Raw genomic sequence first — 17627 nt, 5'->3', positions numbered from 1 at the left:
TAAAACATGATTGACTATATTGACCTCCTTAATATCCATGCATTTATCATTATTCTCACAAATTAATTTTTGATTAATTATTATATTTTAAATGGTTTCGAAAAAAAAAAAAAAAAAAAAAAAAAATTTTGGGAAAGAAAAATGTTAGAAATTAAATAAAGAACACTTTTGGTTTATAAAGTTTGGAATTGTTTTTGTTTTAACCATTTATTATGTTTGATTCCATTTTCATATTGACAATATTGTTCATCTCTGTTAATAATCTAAATGATTGCTAAGTGCCATATTAATGGTCAAATTACTAAGCATTTAGCACTCAACTCAATTATTGACATAGATAAACGACAAAGTTAATTTGAAAACAAAATCAAATATTTAGAAAAAAAATTAAATTCTATAAAAATGTAGTGTAAAACTTAAGTTTTAACTCTCCAATTGCAACATGTTACATCATTATATTACATATTAAAAAATAGACACAACCACACTTAATCAAATCTAATACCCATTTAAAAATCCAACTTAACTGTGAGTTTATTGAGATGATATTATGTGTAGTAGAATGTATTGAGTTTTATGTAAAAAAAACTAATTGTGACCATCTTTCATTGAATAGTGTAAAACATGAGTTTTACACCCTATCTTTACCAAATTTGAACTCTAAAACGAAACATACAAAAGAAAGAAAATTGGGTTCTAATATAAAGATACTGTAAACTTTGAAACTCACCATTGCAAACAAAATCAAATATGAATTAACTAAAATGAAAACTTTAAAATATAAAAAGTTCAAAATTGCATGACATTGACACCCCTAGTATCACCACATTCAAAATGGAATCCAAAAATATCAAACTCAATATCATCACACTCAAATGTGAAATATGTTGACGAAACAAGATACAAAACGAAATTGCGAAATATCTTTTTGCTAACATGCATTGAAGGGAAAAGACTTTGTACACAAGACAAGATGAGAAACCCTTCAGGCCACTTTTATATAGTTAGCAAATCTTCTTCAAGAGGAAGAAGAGTTAGTTCTTTTATATAGAATTTGCAAAGAAATGACTGTTAATGGATTTCACAAAGAGATAAGGGAGTTATTATGACTTTGATATTGGAGACTGACATAGAACCAAGTCGGTTTAAATTATACCTAATGCTTTCAAAAGTTCCAAATGAAACCTCAAAATTTAATATTGTTACAAATTAAATCTTATAATTTAGTTAGTTTCAAATCAAAATCCAGGCTAAAATGGGGATATACCTCTTTCAGCGAAAAGTTCTAGCAAAATACCCCATTTTTGAAACTCGATTTTTTAAAAATTGAGTTTCAATGTAAAACTTGATTTTTAGAAAATTGAGTTATAGCCAAATTAAACCTTTTTTTTTTTTTTTTTTAAATGTGGAACTCAAGTTCCACTTGAAAATTTTCAGGGAACTCGAGTTCCATACTAAAACTCAATTTTGATAAAATTGAGTTTCAAAATAAGGACATATCCCTAAATAGTTTTAGAAATTGGGCATATTGTTGGAACTTTTTGCCAAAAGGGATATATCCCAATTTTGTCCTCGAAATCCAAGCAACAAAATTTTTCCTCAATTTAATTTGTGATCAAACCCATTAATCAAACTAAAAAATAATAGTTTATATTGATATGATTTTAACTTTGCCTATGTTTGTGCCTAGTGTCATATGTTTTTGTTCACAACTGGTCACAAGTCTGAGAAAAGGTGGAGGATTGTAGTAGGTTGATGGTCAATATAAAATTTAGTCACTCTATTATGAATGAACTCATAATAGATAATCATTAGGGTGTCCCTACTAGCAACATGTTGCATCGAACCCCAAATGCAATGAAAAGTTGGAATCAATTAGCTAAGGTATACCCTATAAGTGATGTGCTTCATTAGCGCTTGGGTGTGGTGACAAATGGGCAGGATTTCCTGCACTTTGATCAAGGGATGCAGGTAAAGAAGTTAGTCCAAGAGAGAATACATGTGGCCAACTCTATCTAATTTGTTGAAGATCAATATCTGATTCAAAATTTGGGGACTAAGGCTTTGTTATTGTTGTATATTGATACAATTTTAAAATTTTAAAATTTTGATTTGAAACTAGAAGAGTAACATGAGTTTGGTTTGTGCAAAAGGATTCTTCATCAAACTTATGAGTTCTTTTATGGGAGACTTCGATAAATTTATGTTTGAGAGCACAGACTAATTCTAATGGGATATTCGCATGAAGACACTGTGAGACAAGATTTCGCACCAAAAGGATGGGCTCTGCTACTGCCTGACTCAATAGGACTTTTTAAGGTACAAATCAACCAGTGAAGGTGAGAAAATAAGAATCAAATCAAGTGCACAAATAATCAAATAATAAATATTAGACAATAGAACTCACTTGATATTATAATAGCACAAGATCAATGTCACTTGATTACAATAGAATACAAACTTAAATTGGTAAGATTATATTACAATTACTCCTACTTCTAAAAGTTAAGTAACAAGCCTACTCCTAGATAATTCATGCAAGGTGGTGCGCACTGGTAAGTATGAAGTTACCATTCCGTTCATTGGAAATAATCACTCTTGAGGATTACATTATTGTTGGAGAGACCTTTTCTTGTAGACTTCCAAGTTCCAATTTTCACTAATACGCAATGGGTGGTGGTTACTTTTAGCCCATAACTACCCACAATCAAGGAGAGGTTGATTTATGTGTAGGAAATAACTATAATGTGTATGAAATAACTATCATTTGTGTATGAAATAACTACTACTTACAACTGTCATTTTTTGCCAATTTATTTAATATATAACATAAGTGACAACTATTTTTTGTTTAATTAATTTTAATATTATATAAACACTTCCTAACTATATTTCTTTATCTATTTCCCATTAGGTAAATTGAAATTAAATATTGATGGTAACTTTAAAGGTAATCTTTGACCCCTCAAGTGGTTAAAAGTGTAATTCAAGACCATTACAATAATTGATTAATGTGATTTGCTATGAATGTTGGACATACCTAATCTGTTATGATTTGTGTGAGAGTTTTAGAATTTAAAATAGCTTAGTGGCCAGAAGTTTTCTATTTTGCTTAAATTTCTTACCTCTAATATGTTGATTCTCCTTTGGTGTGATGTTTTGGTTCATGATTGCAGAAGGTTCATGAAATACTATTGTATCTAAAAAATAAAAAATCATTTGTGCTAGTAAAATAGTAGAACTTTGTGGCACTTTATTGAATAATTACTATATTTATTGGCATTGTCTTAGTTTGTATATGATTTATTTTGGGATACTTGTCAACTAGCCACCCTTTCGTGTTGTATAATGGCAATTATGTTTAAACACTATCATCAAACTATATTTATTATACACACACTTCCTTCTTAATTTTTTTTTTAAAGAAGTATTTTAGCCATTAGAGGTTTGCTTTATTAATGTTGATTTAAAAAGTATTGTAGCTCAATTGGTTGGTATATTCTAAAGTTCCCAAAGGAGGTTTCTAAAGTTGAATCATCTCTTCCATTGTAACTATTAAATTATTAAAACAACAAAGAATTAAAAAATATATATACTGGTTATATTGTCATTAAATATAATAACACATTTATAGTGTAACCATACATGGGTAAAATGCAAATTTCCTTGATCACCAACAAATAAAGTATTTTTGTGAATACTTTAGCTATCTGATACCTCATCCTTCACAACATGTGGATCCAGAAAAAGTATTTAGTGTCAAATTATACCACACCAACCGTATCAAAATTTAATAATTGAGAGACATATGTACAAAATAACCATATCAGCATTCCACAACTACTTTTCAAGGGTGTTAGTGGGTGATTTTTTTTTTTTTTAGTAGATGTCTCTCATTTATTGGATTTTAATATGACTGATGCGGTATCATTTGATATCAAATACTTTATCAAGGATCCCACTACTATGTGGAGTATAGGATATGTCGTTGTGAGAGAAATGATGCATATATTGAAACCGTTAATATAAATGTAGAAAAGGTTAAACCCTTTTATTACCTTTAACAAAGCCTATATTTCTTTTAAAGAAAAATATAGTTAGAAATTAAAACTAGAATTTAAAAACTAAATTAGTGTGTGTGGCATCAAATCATGTTATACTTGGTGCAAACTCTTTGTTAATATTGCATCATTGAATAATTTAATGTACAATTTATGATAGATTAAGTGGTTTCAATTTTTTACTTACCCATGAGAGAAAATCAATTTAAAAGTTTTGCAAAACTAAGTTTTAGAGGATTCTCTTTAACGGGTTTGTCCTTTTTCTCAAAAATGATACAAACTAAATTTGTTGCCAAACTTTCACCTAAGTTAAGAAATTATGATAGTTCGACTTGTTCTATTTGGGAGGGAATTTGTCAAACTTTCAACTAAAATTGTTCTCTCTTTCCACCATAACATGAAATTTCTTGAAGTGCTCAAATACTTGGTCTTTTGTTTTCAACACATAAACCCACATCTTTTGTGAAGCATCATCAATAAATTCAACAAAATATTTATCGTTACCTGAAGTCTCAACATCAATGGGACCATATACATCAAAATAAACAAGATCTAATACAATGAATTTTCTAGTAGAGGGTATATGAAATGAAATGAAATTATTTATTGTTTGCCAAGTAAACAAAAATGACAAGGATTTAGTGATGTACCTTTGGCAAAGGGAACAAGGGACTTTTTTTACCAATATTTGCAACCATTTTTCACTCATGTGAGCTAGCCGCCTATGCCACAAGTTAGGCGAAGAATCCTCCTGAGCTGCACTAATAACATTATTGTACAAATTTAATTGTCTTGTAAAGTGTACATCAAAATTTTCCTCTAACAAACACCAATGACCCGTTGGTAAGTCTCCATTTTCCATCACGAAAATAATTTTCATAACCTTCTAATCAAGACCATGAGTGGAAATCAAATTAAAGTATATATCTAGAACATGTCTCTCATCCTTAAAAGTCAGGGTGTATCTAGTGTTAGCCCTAACACATATATCAACAATTCCCATAATATCGGCATAATTATCATTGCACATCTTCACTTTCCCAAAGTTTCTTCTTTCAAATGAAGTAAAGAATTCATTTCTTGGAGTAACATGACAAGAAGCTACTGAATCAATCACCAATTCAACATACAAATCCGAAATTGTACAATGATCATCCTATCCTTTGGAAAGGACCACATCTTACAACACCGTGATAGAAGTGATGTTATCATCATTCCCCTTTTTTTTTCTTTTTTTCTTTTTTCATATGTTTCTCTTTCTATTTGTTTTTCCAAGCCTTGCATTAATTTCTTTTTATGTGACCTTCTTTATTATAGTAGAAACAATTAAATTTTCCTTTCAATTATGACGGACTTATGGATTTACCGCACCCCTCTAGAATTTCTACTCTTACTTCTCTCTCTATTATGACGAGCTTGTGCATTATCTTTGCTCATATCATTTCTTCTAGCTTTTTCATTAAGCAAACTATCTTTAATTATGGCAAGTTGTAGCTCAACATTAAGCAGAGTCTCTCAATTGTAAGGTAAGAAACTCAAAAGTAATAAAGCTTGTAACTCATCATCTATTATCAGCTTCATTGTGACTTACCTTCCTTAAGCTTCAAACACACAAACTTTCTAGCAAAAAAAAAAAAATCTTTCTTGAGTTGTCTTTCTTTCATAGACTCTTTAATTTTTCCCAAAAAGCCTTTGCATTTTTGTTTCCTGGGACAAATGGTGAAAAACACTAACATTAATGAATTGTCTAATACACTCAATGGTTTGTCTATTTAACTTCTTTCAATCTATATTAGACATATCACTAGGCATTGCACTATCACCCTCAATAGGGTCATGCAAATCCTTACAATAAAGGACATCATCCATCATCGGCTTTCAAATTGAATAATTTGATGCTGAGAGTTTAACCATAGTATTCATAGTCACATTCTCCATTTAATCCAACATAAAACAGTCATACCCAAGCAACCAATAGCTCTGATACCAAAAAACCTAAATCCCCTCAATGTCTATGTGTGGATTAAAATAATTTACTATCAAACAATAGCAATATCTATGGAAATAAATTTTTCAGTAAGCATAACGAAAACACAACCAAACAAGAATACCAAGTCTTACATGAAAAACATTCTAGCATAGAGGGAAAAATCACAATACATCTTCGAAAAATACCCATTATGAAAATAAAAATTAAAACTCTCAAGTTTATGCCAAACTTGAGTTCACAATAAATTGGCAATACACAACAAATAAATCTCTAGGAGTAAAATACAATCTCACTACAAAACCCAGAAGTAAGATTTTTCTCTGAACACTCCAACATCGATACACAACAAATAAATCTTTAGGAGTAAAATATAATCTCTCTACAAAACCCAGTAGTAAGATTTTTCTCTAAACACTCCAACATTTTGTGGTTATAACACTCAAAAATCCTTCAAGAGAACTCCACCAATTTATCTTCCTTGTTTGTAGCTTGAGCAAAGAAAAATGTTACATTTTTCTTTTTCACTCACTCACTCTCACCATGTATCTCTCCCAAGCTCTCTAGCTTTCTTTGTGTTTCTCTCCTCAGTTTTTGGAACTGAACTCACTGAAGCATTCTCACACAAATAGCCAAATGACCTTACTTTGCTTTAGTCCCTTCCTTTCTTCCTTCCTTCCTTCAGCGTGTTTCACAAGCCTAATGTCAAGTCCCATTAAGTTAAGGCTGACATTTGAGACTTATGATCCGTTTGGATTAAACAGGAGGGAGAAAGTGTAGAGTAAATAAGAACTGACTTAAAATTAGTCTATTTTTAGTCAACTCTACTCTGCTCTCCTCCCTCTCCCTCAATCCAACCGAGCCCTTAAGGGACAAGCTCATTAGACGAGTTTTGACAAATGTATGTGTGTGTGTTGGTATACAAGGGTCACGTGCACCCAACACTATTGTCATCATCAAGGAAATCCTTTACGCCGCAACGCCGCAATGAACCTGTAAAAGTGCAGCATTAAAAAAACTTTATTGCATCATAAGTAAATATTTTGTGGAAAAAAATTCAATTGATGCCAATTTGAGTAACTTAGCATTTTCCAAAACCCGAATGCATCAATATTTTAGCATGTGAAGGGAAAGCAAGTAATGTAACCTTAGAAACCACCTTAATTAGAAATCACAAGGAGACCTAAAAGAATGCATCACACTATCATTAATCAAACCCTTTGTCCTTCAATAACATTGATAAGACTATGTATGAAGTAATGAAGGTCTCATATGATTTTTTTCTCATTAAAGACTCCACATGTTGCAACTATATATGTAGATCATTTATTGATGTAGTGTCTGATACACATTTTATTCCTTTCTAAAGTTTGCTTGATGGTGGACTTTGAGGCCATGGCTTTATATTTCCAACACTTGGGAAAAGAAGAAATCAAATCACTCATCACCAAGTTGCTAAGGGCGGCCACAGAGTCACAGACATAACCAAATTAATTAATATATCAGTTCATAATGCATGGAAAATTTTTAAACTAATTTAATTAAACTTCACGTCAAGACTATAGTTCTGCAAAAGTTTGAATATCATAGTTCCTGAACTTCATTAAACTAAATAACTCATGCTGATGCATCAAAGTGCTCCGGACGTTTTAAAATTTTGTTTTTGTTTCTGAAAAAAAAAAAAAAAAAAAAAAAACCAATCAATATACAGAGGCTATATATACAAGTTCTCCAAACAATTGTTCATGATTCTTTTGTGAAACTAAACTAGCAAATTTTCTAAGCAACTTTTATCACTAGTTTCATTTCATTCCATGACTTGCCATCCAACCTACCCTATTCTTACAAGATACTAGAGAAGAAAACAAAAACACAAATACCAAAGAGATATGCACATAACCCAGAAATTTTGTATTTGTCTTACACAAATAATATTTTTGGATACATAATATTGGAAAAGGTATGAGCAAATGTAAGAACACAAATTTTGTCAATAGTTTTATGCAATGGATAAATGAGACAGATTCTATGTCAAGTATTGTCCAATAACTAGCGAAAGAGTATTCTAACTTACTAGCTTTGTCGCACGCGCGAAGCCCAGGGGATGAAACTTTTTTTCTTTTCTTTTTTTGTCTAATGTTATAATTTTCTTTTGAAAAATGGATAAATTTGTTTGGAAGACATGGATTAGTAGGAGAGTATCCTAAGCATTTTAAGTGGAGTTGAAAAAATATTTGTACTGAATTATTCTCAAGTTTTTTTCCTCTTTAACGTATGGTTTAGAGGTATTTTTGAACTACATAAAAATTCAATCCAAAGAGAGAAATCATCTTATAAATAATATAGATAACAAAAAAAAAAATTAACATTTTCGAATTTATGGAATTAAATTAATAGCCACTGTGCCAGAGGGACTGACCATGGTAGAAATGATCTGTGGGGCTTTGCGTTTGGAAGCGTCAGCTGTTTTGAATAATAATATAAAGTATGCTTAGACACGTAAGGGCATTTGGTCTAGTGGTATGATTCTCGCTTAGGGTGCGAGAGGTCCCGAGTTCAATTCTCGGAATGCCCCCTATCATTATTTTTTTGTTTATCGGATTCCTTTTGGGCCTTACTTTAATTGTACACATTATTAAATGTTTTTTACGTTCCTTTTTGGGCCACCAAGTGAATTGTTGTTGTGGGCAGTGGTAACATATTATGATCTGGGATCTGGGCCATAAAACCAATATAATCAGAGTCCACATGGTGATTATAGTGGGCCTGTCTGGCCTTCGTGACACAATTTCATATTTTAGGAATTAAAAAAAAAAAAAGCTCTTAAAAATGGTCAGAAGGGGCATTCCGAGAATCGAACTCGGGACCTCTCGCACCCAAAGCGAGAATCATACCACTAGACCAAATGCCCTTGACGATACTGATTGCTTTTTTATTCTTTGTTGTTCTTAACTGTTCTTAACCCAAATCATTTTACCCAAAAACCAAGGGTGGGAATATTTTATTACTTAATGGTTCTTTAAATTACTAATGGATTCTACTTTTGTTGATTTTGAATAGAATAAAATAATACCAAAACTTGAAGAATAAAATGAACACTACACATATAGACTATTATTATAACACATATTTTCCCTTCTTGCAACTCATGACCATACTATGCCCTTACAAATTTAATAAGAACCATACACAGACTATGCTGATCATTAAACAAGGACTAAAATAGAGAATAAAAAATAACTTAAACTAAATAAAAATGAAATTATCAGCTTCCTTATGCAGCTTCCAAAAATATCTATGTATAAGCTGACAACAAATCCAAGATTGGAAGAGGACTGAGATACAAAGGATAGTTATAGAAAAAATTACAAATCATTCTCAAGCAGCACTTTGGATTTGAAAGAGGACAGAGATACAAAGGATAATTATAGAGAAAAAAAAAATTTAATCATTTTCAAGCAGTACTCAATTTGAGAGGGGCATAGAAGAATTCTTTACTTACAAAAAATTCTTTATGGAAAAAAGAAAATCTTATCAAATCAATTATTTTAAAAAAAATAAAAGCACAAAACCCACATAATAATGAATACCATCCAAACACACAAAATCTCTTTGTTTTTTTTTTAAAAAAAAAAATACAGTATTCAAAAGTATAGCATAGATCGACCAAATATATAAAATTAGAGGAAAATGAATACCAGAAAATAGAAGAATTTGACCTCGTGTTCCCTGAGCAAAGGTTGATAATCCCAAACAAGAAGACTGGCACAGTTAAAGGCTATGGCATTGAGCAACGAAAATTTCCGAATTAAGAGAGAGAGAGAGGGTGTGTGTTTCTGATGAAACAAAATCATTCCTACCCTTTCTACTAATCTTCAGTTGTTGACGAGAGTAATCACCTCACCTGGGCAGCTGGGCCCTAGAAGATGTGAAGCATCAGCTCTCTTTTTTGTCTCATTCTCCTTCTGTAAAGTAAATGCACATACTACCTCATATTACCGCACACCCTTGCTTGTGTTGTGAGGCATGATAACAAAGGCCGTGTTTCAAGTTTTCAAGAGTTTCATACAAATATATACTTAAATTAGGCTATAGTAGAATTTTTATCTTCTATCAAAAAAAAAAAAATATATACACACATTTTTAGCCAACAATTCAAAGATGAGATAGGCTCACCACAACTAATCCCAAAAATTAGGAACTAACACTAATCTGAATACACAATGCAACCTTTCAAAGATATAAGCTCACCACAACTAATCCTAAAAATTTGGAACTAACTAGTATTTGAAAACAATGCAAATCTGAAATTTTATTTATCCTAATCCTGCCACAGCTGTTTCAGCTGCATATTCATTTTGAACTGTAGAGCTTTGAGCTTGGCTTCTAAATTCAAGGACATAGCAGTCCTCAAGAAAAATGGGGCAACATTGCACTAAACGAGTCAATGTACCGTATAGTTTGTTTGTTTTTTATTTTATTTTTTTGGGTTTAAGCCAGAGTCAACTTCCTCAAACACAAAATAAGCAGAAGAAAATCTCTATCTTGATACTTGTTAAACAGTAAAAAGGAAAACACTAACAAACCAATTTTCAGTTAACATAATTTGTTTCCGAAGTTCCTCTAGTAACAGGCACATTCAATACTGCATCGTCCCAAATATCCAGAATTTACAGTTGGGAGTTACATCTTGGCAAATTCAGCTAATAGTCCAGTCAGCCTTACTTCACCCAAAAGGTCAAGCTACAATGCACGGCCAAAAAATATTTGAGGAAAAGGAAAAGCCAAAAAGGTATCTCAGAAAGACCAACAAAACCACCTCCTGTGTGACAAATCTGGACTCCGAAGAAAAGGATAGATTCTGAACCCTTTCATGGTTTCAGACATAAAATTGAAGAATCAAACTAAAGCTTCTCTAAACTTCATTTCATTTGTCACCGAGATCATTGTGACACAAAGCTTCTTCTGGTTATAATAAATTTAGGAATCTAGGATGGATACAATGTACCACATTGCTGATTCAGTCTAAACAAATTACAAGACCAGGAACTGCTTTGGGATCAAGCTCCCAACAGCCTCTCAGGAGAATATCTTTTTCCCCCGAGTGCTGGAAAGCAGGAATCTGATGAGAGAATCTGGCAATCTCATCCCGCGGTATAACAATGACACCAGATTTTGACCTCTGGATTCTTGGAGACCTGTAAACTGATGTAAACCCACTAAGAGGTGACAAAACCACAACTTCTGTGCTGTTGTCATTGACTTCTAGTACTTCCACTATGTCACATTCTCCCTTCCAAATGTCAGAACATGTCACCTCTGAGTTCAGGTTCTTGTATAACGCCCAAACCTCACCTCTTCTAGGGTAAATTTTGTATCTATACTTACCAACACGTTCTACTATTAAACGATGAGAAAACGCTAAGCGGGTAAGGACCTTAGTCCCACCATTTTTTACCTCAAACATCCCACAACAAACTGACTGATTAGTGTCTTTTGGCGGCAAACAGGGTTTAAGCAATGCCACATGCAATTTAAAGTTAGGTGTGGATTCAATCTTCTTAACTTGAGCATAGTTCTTAGGCATCCCATCCTTACCAACATATATCGCCCATATCTGATCAAGCTGAAACTTCTCTTCTGATTTTTCTCCATTAAAGTCATAGCACTCACCAGGGCTTTTTGTCAAACTACTGGAAGAATGGTCCTTCACAGGCAACTGCATTTTCTCATCAAACTGACAAGAAGAACCACCTTTGGACTTAGTGAAACTGCCACAGTTTTCGCCTATGTTGGCATCTGAATGCTTAACAGTTCCCTTGTTCGTAGGGAGTCCATTTATCAGACCATTTTTCTTGCTTAAGTCCCTTGGCGATCTTCTAGGATTTAAGGACACTTGTTCAATATCTTTCTTCTTCTCATGCTTCTTTGGGGTGTTGATCTTCTTATCAGCCTGATGTGAAGTAGCAGTTCCTTTGGGCTGAGTGAGGTCACAATTTTCTTTACTATCGTCCTCTTTGGTTTTACATTTGCTTGCATCTACTTGAACATTATTTGTATGTGTTCCATTTGATTGTCTTGGAAATCTTTCATGCATTGTGGTCTCTCTCCCTTGGTCATCCCCTTCATGCTTCATCGATGTGTCAGAACCCATAACATGTTCCATTTTATTTTCTGAGGATTTACAACACAAATTACTGACTTCAGCATCTACACGTCCATTTTCCATCTTCACAACATTGGGATCATCATACAAATTGAAATCAGTGGGCAGAGCAGCAGGATCAAGTTCGAAACATCCTTTGGGAACACCTTCTTTTTCCCCACCAGTCATTCTGAATGATGGAATTCGATGTGAAAATCTATACAGCTCCTTAGGTGGTACTTGAAAAGAGGTAATTCCATGCTGCTTAGTTTGCTGGAAAAGGCTAACAAACCCCTTCACTTTGCCCAAATATGCCACGTAAATGCCAAAACCATCAACAAAGTCTGAAAGGACTTCCACAAATTCAAATTTGAATGGCACATTCTTTTCTGGGTCAGAACTCCATCTAATATCCCAATTTTTGAAGAGGGCCCAAGTTTCTCCCTTTCTAGGATATATCAAGTATGAACCTCTACAACTGCCTTTTATGCAATGCATCTGATGAGAGAACATAAGACGCTCAACGGCTTCTTCAGTGTTACCAAGTTTGAACTTACCACAAGCAACAGGCAATTCTCCATCACACCAATCAATCTCATCTTGGTCATCTGGATTGGCCTCCAACCAAGTGATCTGCAGCTTAAAACCAGGGGAGAACACTTTCTTGACACGGGCATAAAATCTTGGCATACCATCTAATGTATCATATATAGCCCACATTTGATTAACAGCAAAGCAGTTTTCTTCCTTACCCTTCTCAAAATCACTGAACTCTTGATCAGGAACTTGAATAGCTACATCATCCGATGCAACATTAGAATTCAATCCAGATCTATCATCAACTTCAGACTTTCTGTCATCCTGATCTGGCATACCCTCTTCATCTGTCTTTACATCACATTCTCCCATTTTGCACTTTTTGTTTGGCAAACTCTCTTCAGCGGCACTTGCTTTTTGCTTCACACTTTTCCTGGATGATTTGCAATTCTGCTTTGGAGGACTTACAAAATCATCATCATCATCATTTATATTCTTCTGGTGAGAAATATTTTCCTTTTGCCTTTGCCTTGAAGATCTCCTATGGTTCCCAGAATTCTGTCCAGAAGGATTACCACCATTTTGGTGAATACCCACATCTTTTTCATTGTCGTCACTACCTTCAGTCTCATTACTTTCACTGGATTCCACAGCTGACTTCCTCCCTCTCTTCCTGCTCACATTTTTCGATGATCCTGGTTTCTGAGCCTTTGCTGCATTAGACTTGGTCACCTCAACGCCTTTCTTCCCCACATGCCCATCTGCTTTCACTTCTGCTTTAGAACCCCCACGAACCTCAGCAGTGTTTCCTGCCTTTGACTTTGGATCTAACCCAGCAGACCTATCCGGAAATCTCACAGTGGAAACATTTCCACCATTACATTTTAAGGTTACTTTTGAGGGCCCCTGATTTGAAGCTACTTTTTGATTGGGAAACTGACCCCAGGGAGTTCTTACCGGAACATATTGAGTACCCACATCCTGGGCAATGAAGGCTTTGGAGCAAGTCTGACATCGCAAGAGTTTATTCTCAGAACCTTTGTAGTATTGAAACCTAGTACTGCAGTGGGGGCAACATGTCCAGAATGTCTGGAATAGGGGTGCCTGGTGATTAGGATTCAAATTAGTGTAAGGCGGATGAGGAGGTTTATGGAGATTATTGTCAGCCCATGACTGTCTGTTGACAAACAAATTGCTATTTGACTGATGGGGTGGTGGCTTTGATTCGGCAGTCCTCGCTGAAGATGCATAATTCTTATCAAATGAAGTACGCTTTGCCTGGTCTGAGAGGACCCTATGTGCTTCCCCAACTAGCTTGAATGCGGCCTCTGCACCAGCAAGCTTATTTTTATCAGGATGAAGTAACAGTGCTAGCTTTCTGTACTGTTTCTTGATGGTCCCCTCATCAGCTGATTGTTCAATCTGAAGAATTCCATACCAGTCTAAATCTGACTTGCTAACCTTTATCAATGCAGAGCAATGAACCTCACATACTGCAAGCAATTGAGACATGTTCTCAAGCCCAGGAAACAGCTGCTGAGCCTTCATCGCAATCTTCCTTGCCCCTACAAAATCGTTTTCGTGCATCTTCTTCTCTGCAATCCCCCTAGCCCTGATGGCCTCCTCTTTGTTGCATTCCATGGTTGGTTTGAAAATCAATAAATTAACCACCCAGGATATTTAACATAAACTATATACACCAGGAAAGGGGTAGCTTTCTTTTGCCTTGTCTCTCCACAATCCAGCAATCATCCAAATTCCTCATCCTACAAGAATACGACCCCAACAAGCTCAGTTGAATTCTACCAAACAATTTTGGTATTTATACACTAATATGAATTTACATATGCAAGAGTCCACACCCATGTGTGATTGTGTGTATGTGGTGATAAACGAGTGAAATTTTATAAACAAAACTATAAATTACAACAGTTTACACACAACACTGTGAACTTCTAAAGCAGCAATGTGTATTAACTTAACATCCCAAAACAGAAATTAGCAACTCACCCACCATCTTAGTAAACAATTTGAAGCGGAGACAGCCCCTAAACAGATTAGCCAAGCATTGGCCCTTCAGAACCAAAAGGTTTTGAGCAAACCCACCAATGCATGCAATAACCTAGACCCCAGAAGCCTTTGCAACTTGGAATTGAAACCTGAAACCCAAATAGTGATACACTGAATAAGAATCGACTAAAAAACTGCCCAAAAATACCAAAATCAAAATGACACAATTTCTAGCTTTGATTGGTACGTTACACAGGCACACAATTTGAAAAGGGTTCCAAATTCAAATAAAAATAAGCAAAAATTTCACAAATGAGCTCTTGTTCAAACAGCACTTCTTTCATGGGATTAATTTAAAGATTCAAAACCCATTGAGTGGGTGGGTTGCATAACTTACCAATCAAAGAATAAGCAAACATTTGAACAAAAAAAAATCAAATCCAGCCTAAATAACCACATGCAAACCATTCTAAATAGAGAAGTGCCACTTCCACAACATTTTCACAACCAATTATAGGTGGTAAGTTGTTATTCGTTTTAATTTGAATCTACAACTTAAATTACATTTTTGCTCATCCATAACAACCAATAACAATATGTCACTTAAGATTTATTGTAAAAGTGTTGTGAAAATATTGTTGACATAACATTTTTCTTCCAAATAACTACTTAGAACAAAAATCCTAGCACAAACCAATCAAAATCTCTACATTAAGTTGCTCAGAAAATATAGGAAAACAGAACAGAAAAAACCACAATACTGAATCTAAAACCAACTCTCCATTGCCTATAGAAACATAAATAAATAAATATATAAAAACCCACTGAAGTGAGTCCAATAAAGCCATTGATAACATAACACCCCCCCCCCCAAAAAAAAAAAAATCTATTGCCCCACTATTTTCTTCCACTTTCCCATCTACCAAACAAACCCACATAACAAAACAGCACTATAAATAAATTCAAAAAACACAAAAATCTAAAACCCTAGATTCTCAGCATCCAATACCACAAGCAACAAATATACAAAACCCAGAACCCCAAATCGAAAAAAATAGTATCAAACATAAAAACCCAAAAAAAAAAAAAAAACAAGGCATGCATGCACGTAAATTAATTGCAAAACGAATGGCATTAATGTCCAAAAAGAAAATGAGAATGAGAGAGAGAGTTTCCAACCCTAACCTTTCAGAGAAGAAATTCCACAGTGAGAGTGAGAGAGAGAGAGAGAGAGAGAGAGAGAGATAGAGAGAGAAAGAGAGAGAGTTTTGTATAGAAATTTTTAAGGGGTGGGGTTGGAGGGAAAGGATAGCGGGAAGTGAAAAAAACAGCGAAAATTGTTTTGGTTATAAGAGGGAAGAGGAGACTGCGGAGACAGCCCCTCTTATTTCTGTGAAATTCGTTTTTGGGGCTCTTTTTTAGGTTTTTTTGTTTCTTTCTGGTTGCAATTTGCAATGATGGTTTGTTGTGGATGAATATATATTGTTGTTTCTAGAATATTTGCTTTGTAGGACTTATTTCTTGGGCTTTTCAAAATTTTTTTTTTCTCCCAATGTTATGGGATTTTCTCTTTTTTTGGTTTCTAAAGTGGGTTTGGGTTCAAATTTTTAAGCCTGTTATGGATCAAATTTGAGCCCAAATCTAGTTAGGACTAAAGGAGGATTTGGTTGTGTACTTTGAGCTCAATTCATTTAGGATTTAAGTAATTCAGTTGTACATCTTGAGCCCAATTCAGTTATGAATTAAGAATAAATGGATTGTATAATTTGAGCTCAACTCATTTAAAATTTAAGAAGGATTCAAATGTATACCTTGAAACTAACTCATTTAGCATTTTAAAAAGATTCAGTTGTATAGCTTGAGCCCAACCCATTTAAGATTCAAGAAAATTTTGGTCATACAAGGATTTGGTTGTACACTTAAAACCCAACCTAATTATGCGCTTAAGTAGATTATTCTAATATCCCCTTTTTAATTTTTTTTACCAATATCCTTATTATTAGTTCTATTTACAAAAGGAAATCTTGGGGGTTTTATACCATGATCAATCATGCATGCTAATGTCAATTTTGAAAGACTTTTAGAAAAATAAAATTATAAACAATTTAGGTAGCATTTATTTTATTTTATTTTTTCATTGCTTGAACTAAAAGTTATTACAATCTAAATGTTATATTTATTTTTATTTTTCTATCAATATGGACATATTAAAAATGTACACAATATATAATGGAAAAAGTTTAGCTCCAAACCGGTTTGGAGTTATATTCCTCCAACCGACTATGTGATGATCTTTTTTGTTGATAAAAGACTATGTGATGATTAAATAAATTATCCATGTGTAGTTCTAGTCACATGGCTTTTTTAATAGGTCAATTGAGTTTTGGGAAAAAAATTAGGAAAACTCAATGGAAAACAAGGGAGTCACAAATCAATTTGTTTTATTTAAGATGATACTTATTTTACCCCATTCAATTGAGTTTTGCTTAATGGGTTCTAGACAAATTATCTTTAAAATACAATTGAATTTAGATTATACAAAAATAAATAAATAAAATAATTTTGGAGAATCATGAATTTCTCTTTAACGACGTGCAAAATTTGTTAAGACTTTGAAAATTATAAAATATGTTAGAAGTATTTGTTAAATAATTAAATTTACCATATCCCAATAGTTTAAACTTTTGGAATAATCAGTAATTTAATATAGTATCAGAGTATGAGATCCTAAATTTTGATCATTATCTTCTCCACTCTACCTCCCATTTAAATTCTCACGTATTGGGCCTATTGGTTAAATAATTAAATTTATTATATTCTAATAATTTAAACTTTTGAAACAATCAATAATTTAACAAAATATAATATGATAATTGTTTATAGACAA

General features: G+C 33.4%; 1 protein-coding gene and 2 non-coding genes across 4 annotated transcripts; 1 reads left to right on the top strand and 2 right to left on the bottom strand.

Moving 5' to 3' along the window:
- The first annotated feature begins 8551 nt into the window (after positions 1 to 8551).
- TRNAP-AGG (transfer RNA proline (anticodon AGG)) lies at positions 8552 to 8623 on the top strand. The gene has a single exon. It is a non-coding gene; the product is annotated as a tRNA-Pro (tRNA).
- A 264-nt stretch (positions 8624 to 8887) lies between these two features.
- TRNAP-UGG (transfer RNA proline (anticodon UGG)) lies at positions 8888 to 8959 on the bottom strand. Its single transcript has one exon. It is a non-coding gene; the product is annotated as a tRNA-Pro (tRNA).
- Positions 8960 to 10571: 1612 nt separating this feature from the next.
- On the bottom strand, positions 10572 to 16187 carry LOC112030057 (uncharacterized). Of its 2 annotated transcripts, none has more exons than XM_024062739.2 (3): positions 15926 to 16187; positions 14741 to 14889; positions 10572 to 14496 (listed from the first exon to the last, which is right to left on the bottom strand). In XM_024062739.2, the coding sequence occupies exon 3, from the start codon at positions 14369 to 14371 to the stop codon at positions 11069 to 11071; it is 3303 nt and encodes a 1100-aa protein (XP_023918507.2). In that variant the 5' UTR covers positions 14372 to 14496; positions 14741 to 14889; positions 15926 to 16187; the 3' UTR covers positions 10572 to 11068. The 2 variants fall into 2 exon arrangements, with proteins under 2 accessions (XP_023918507.2, XP_023918508.2); XM_024062740.2 differs by having other exon boundaries at positions 14745 to 14889.
- Between the last annotated feature and the right edge of the window lie 1440 nt (positions 16188 to 17627).

Source organism: Quercus suber, unplaced genomic scaffold (genome assembly GCF_002906115.3).
Source record: "Quercus suber isolate HL8 unplaced genomic scaffold, Cork oak 2.0 scaffold_89, whole genome shotgun sequence".
NCBI lineage: Eukaryota > Viridiplantae > Streptophyta > Magnoliopsida > Fagales > Fagaceae > Quercus > Quercus suber.
This window is presented reverse-complemented; position numbering and strand designations above follow the sequence as displayed.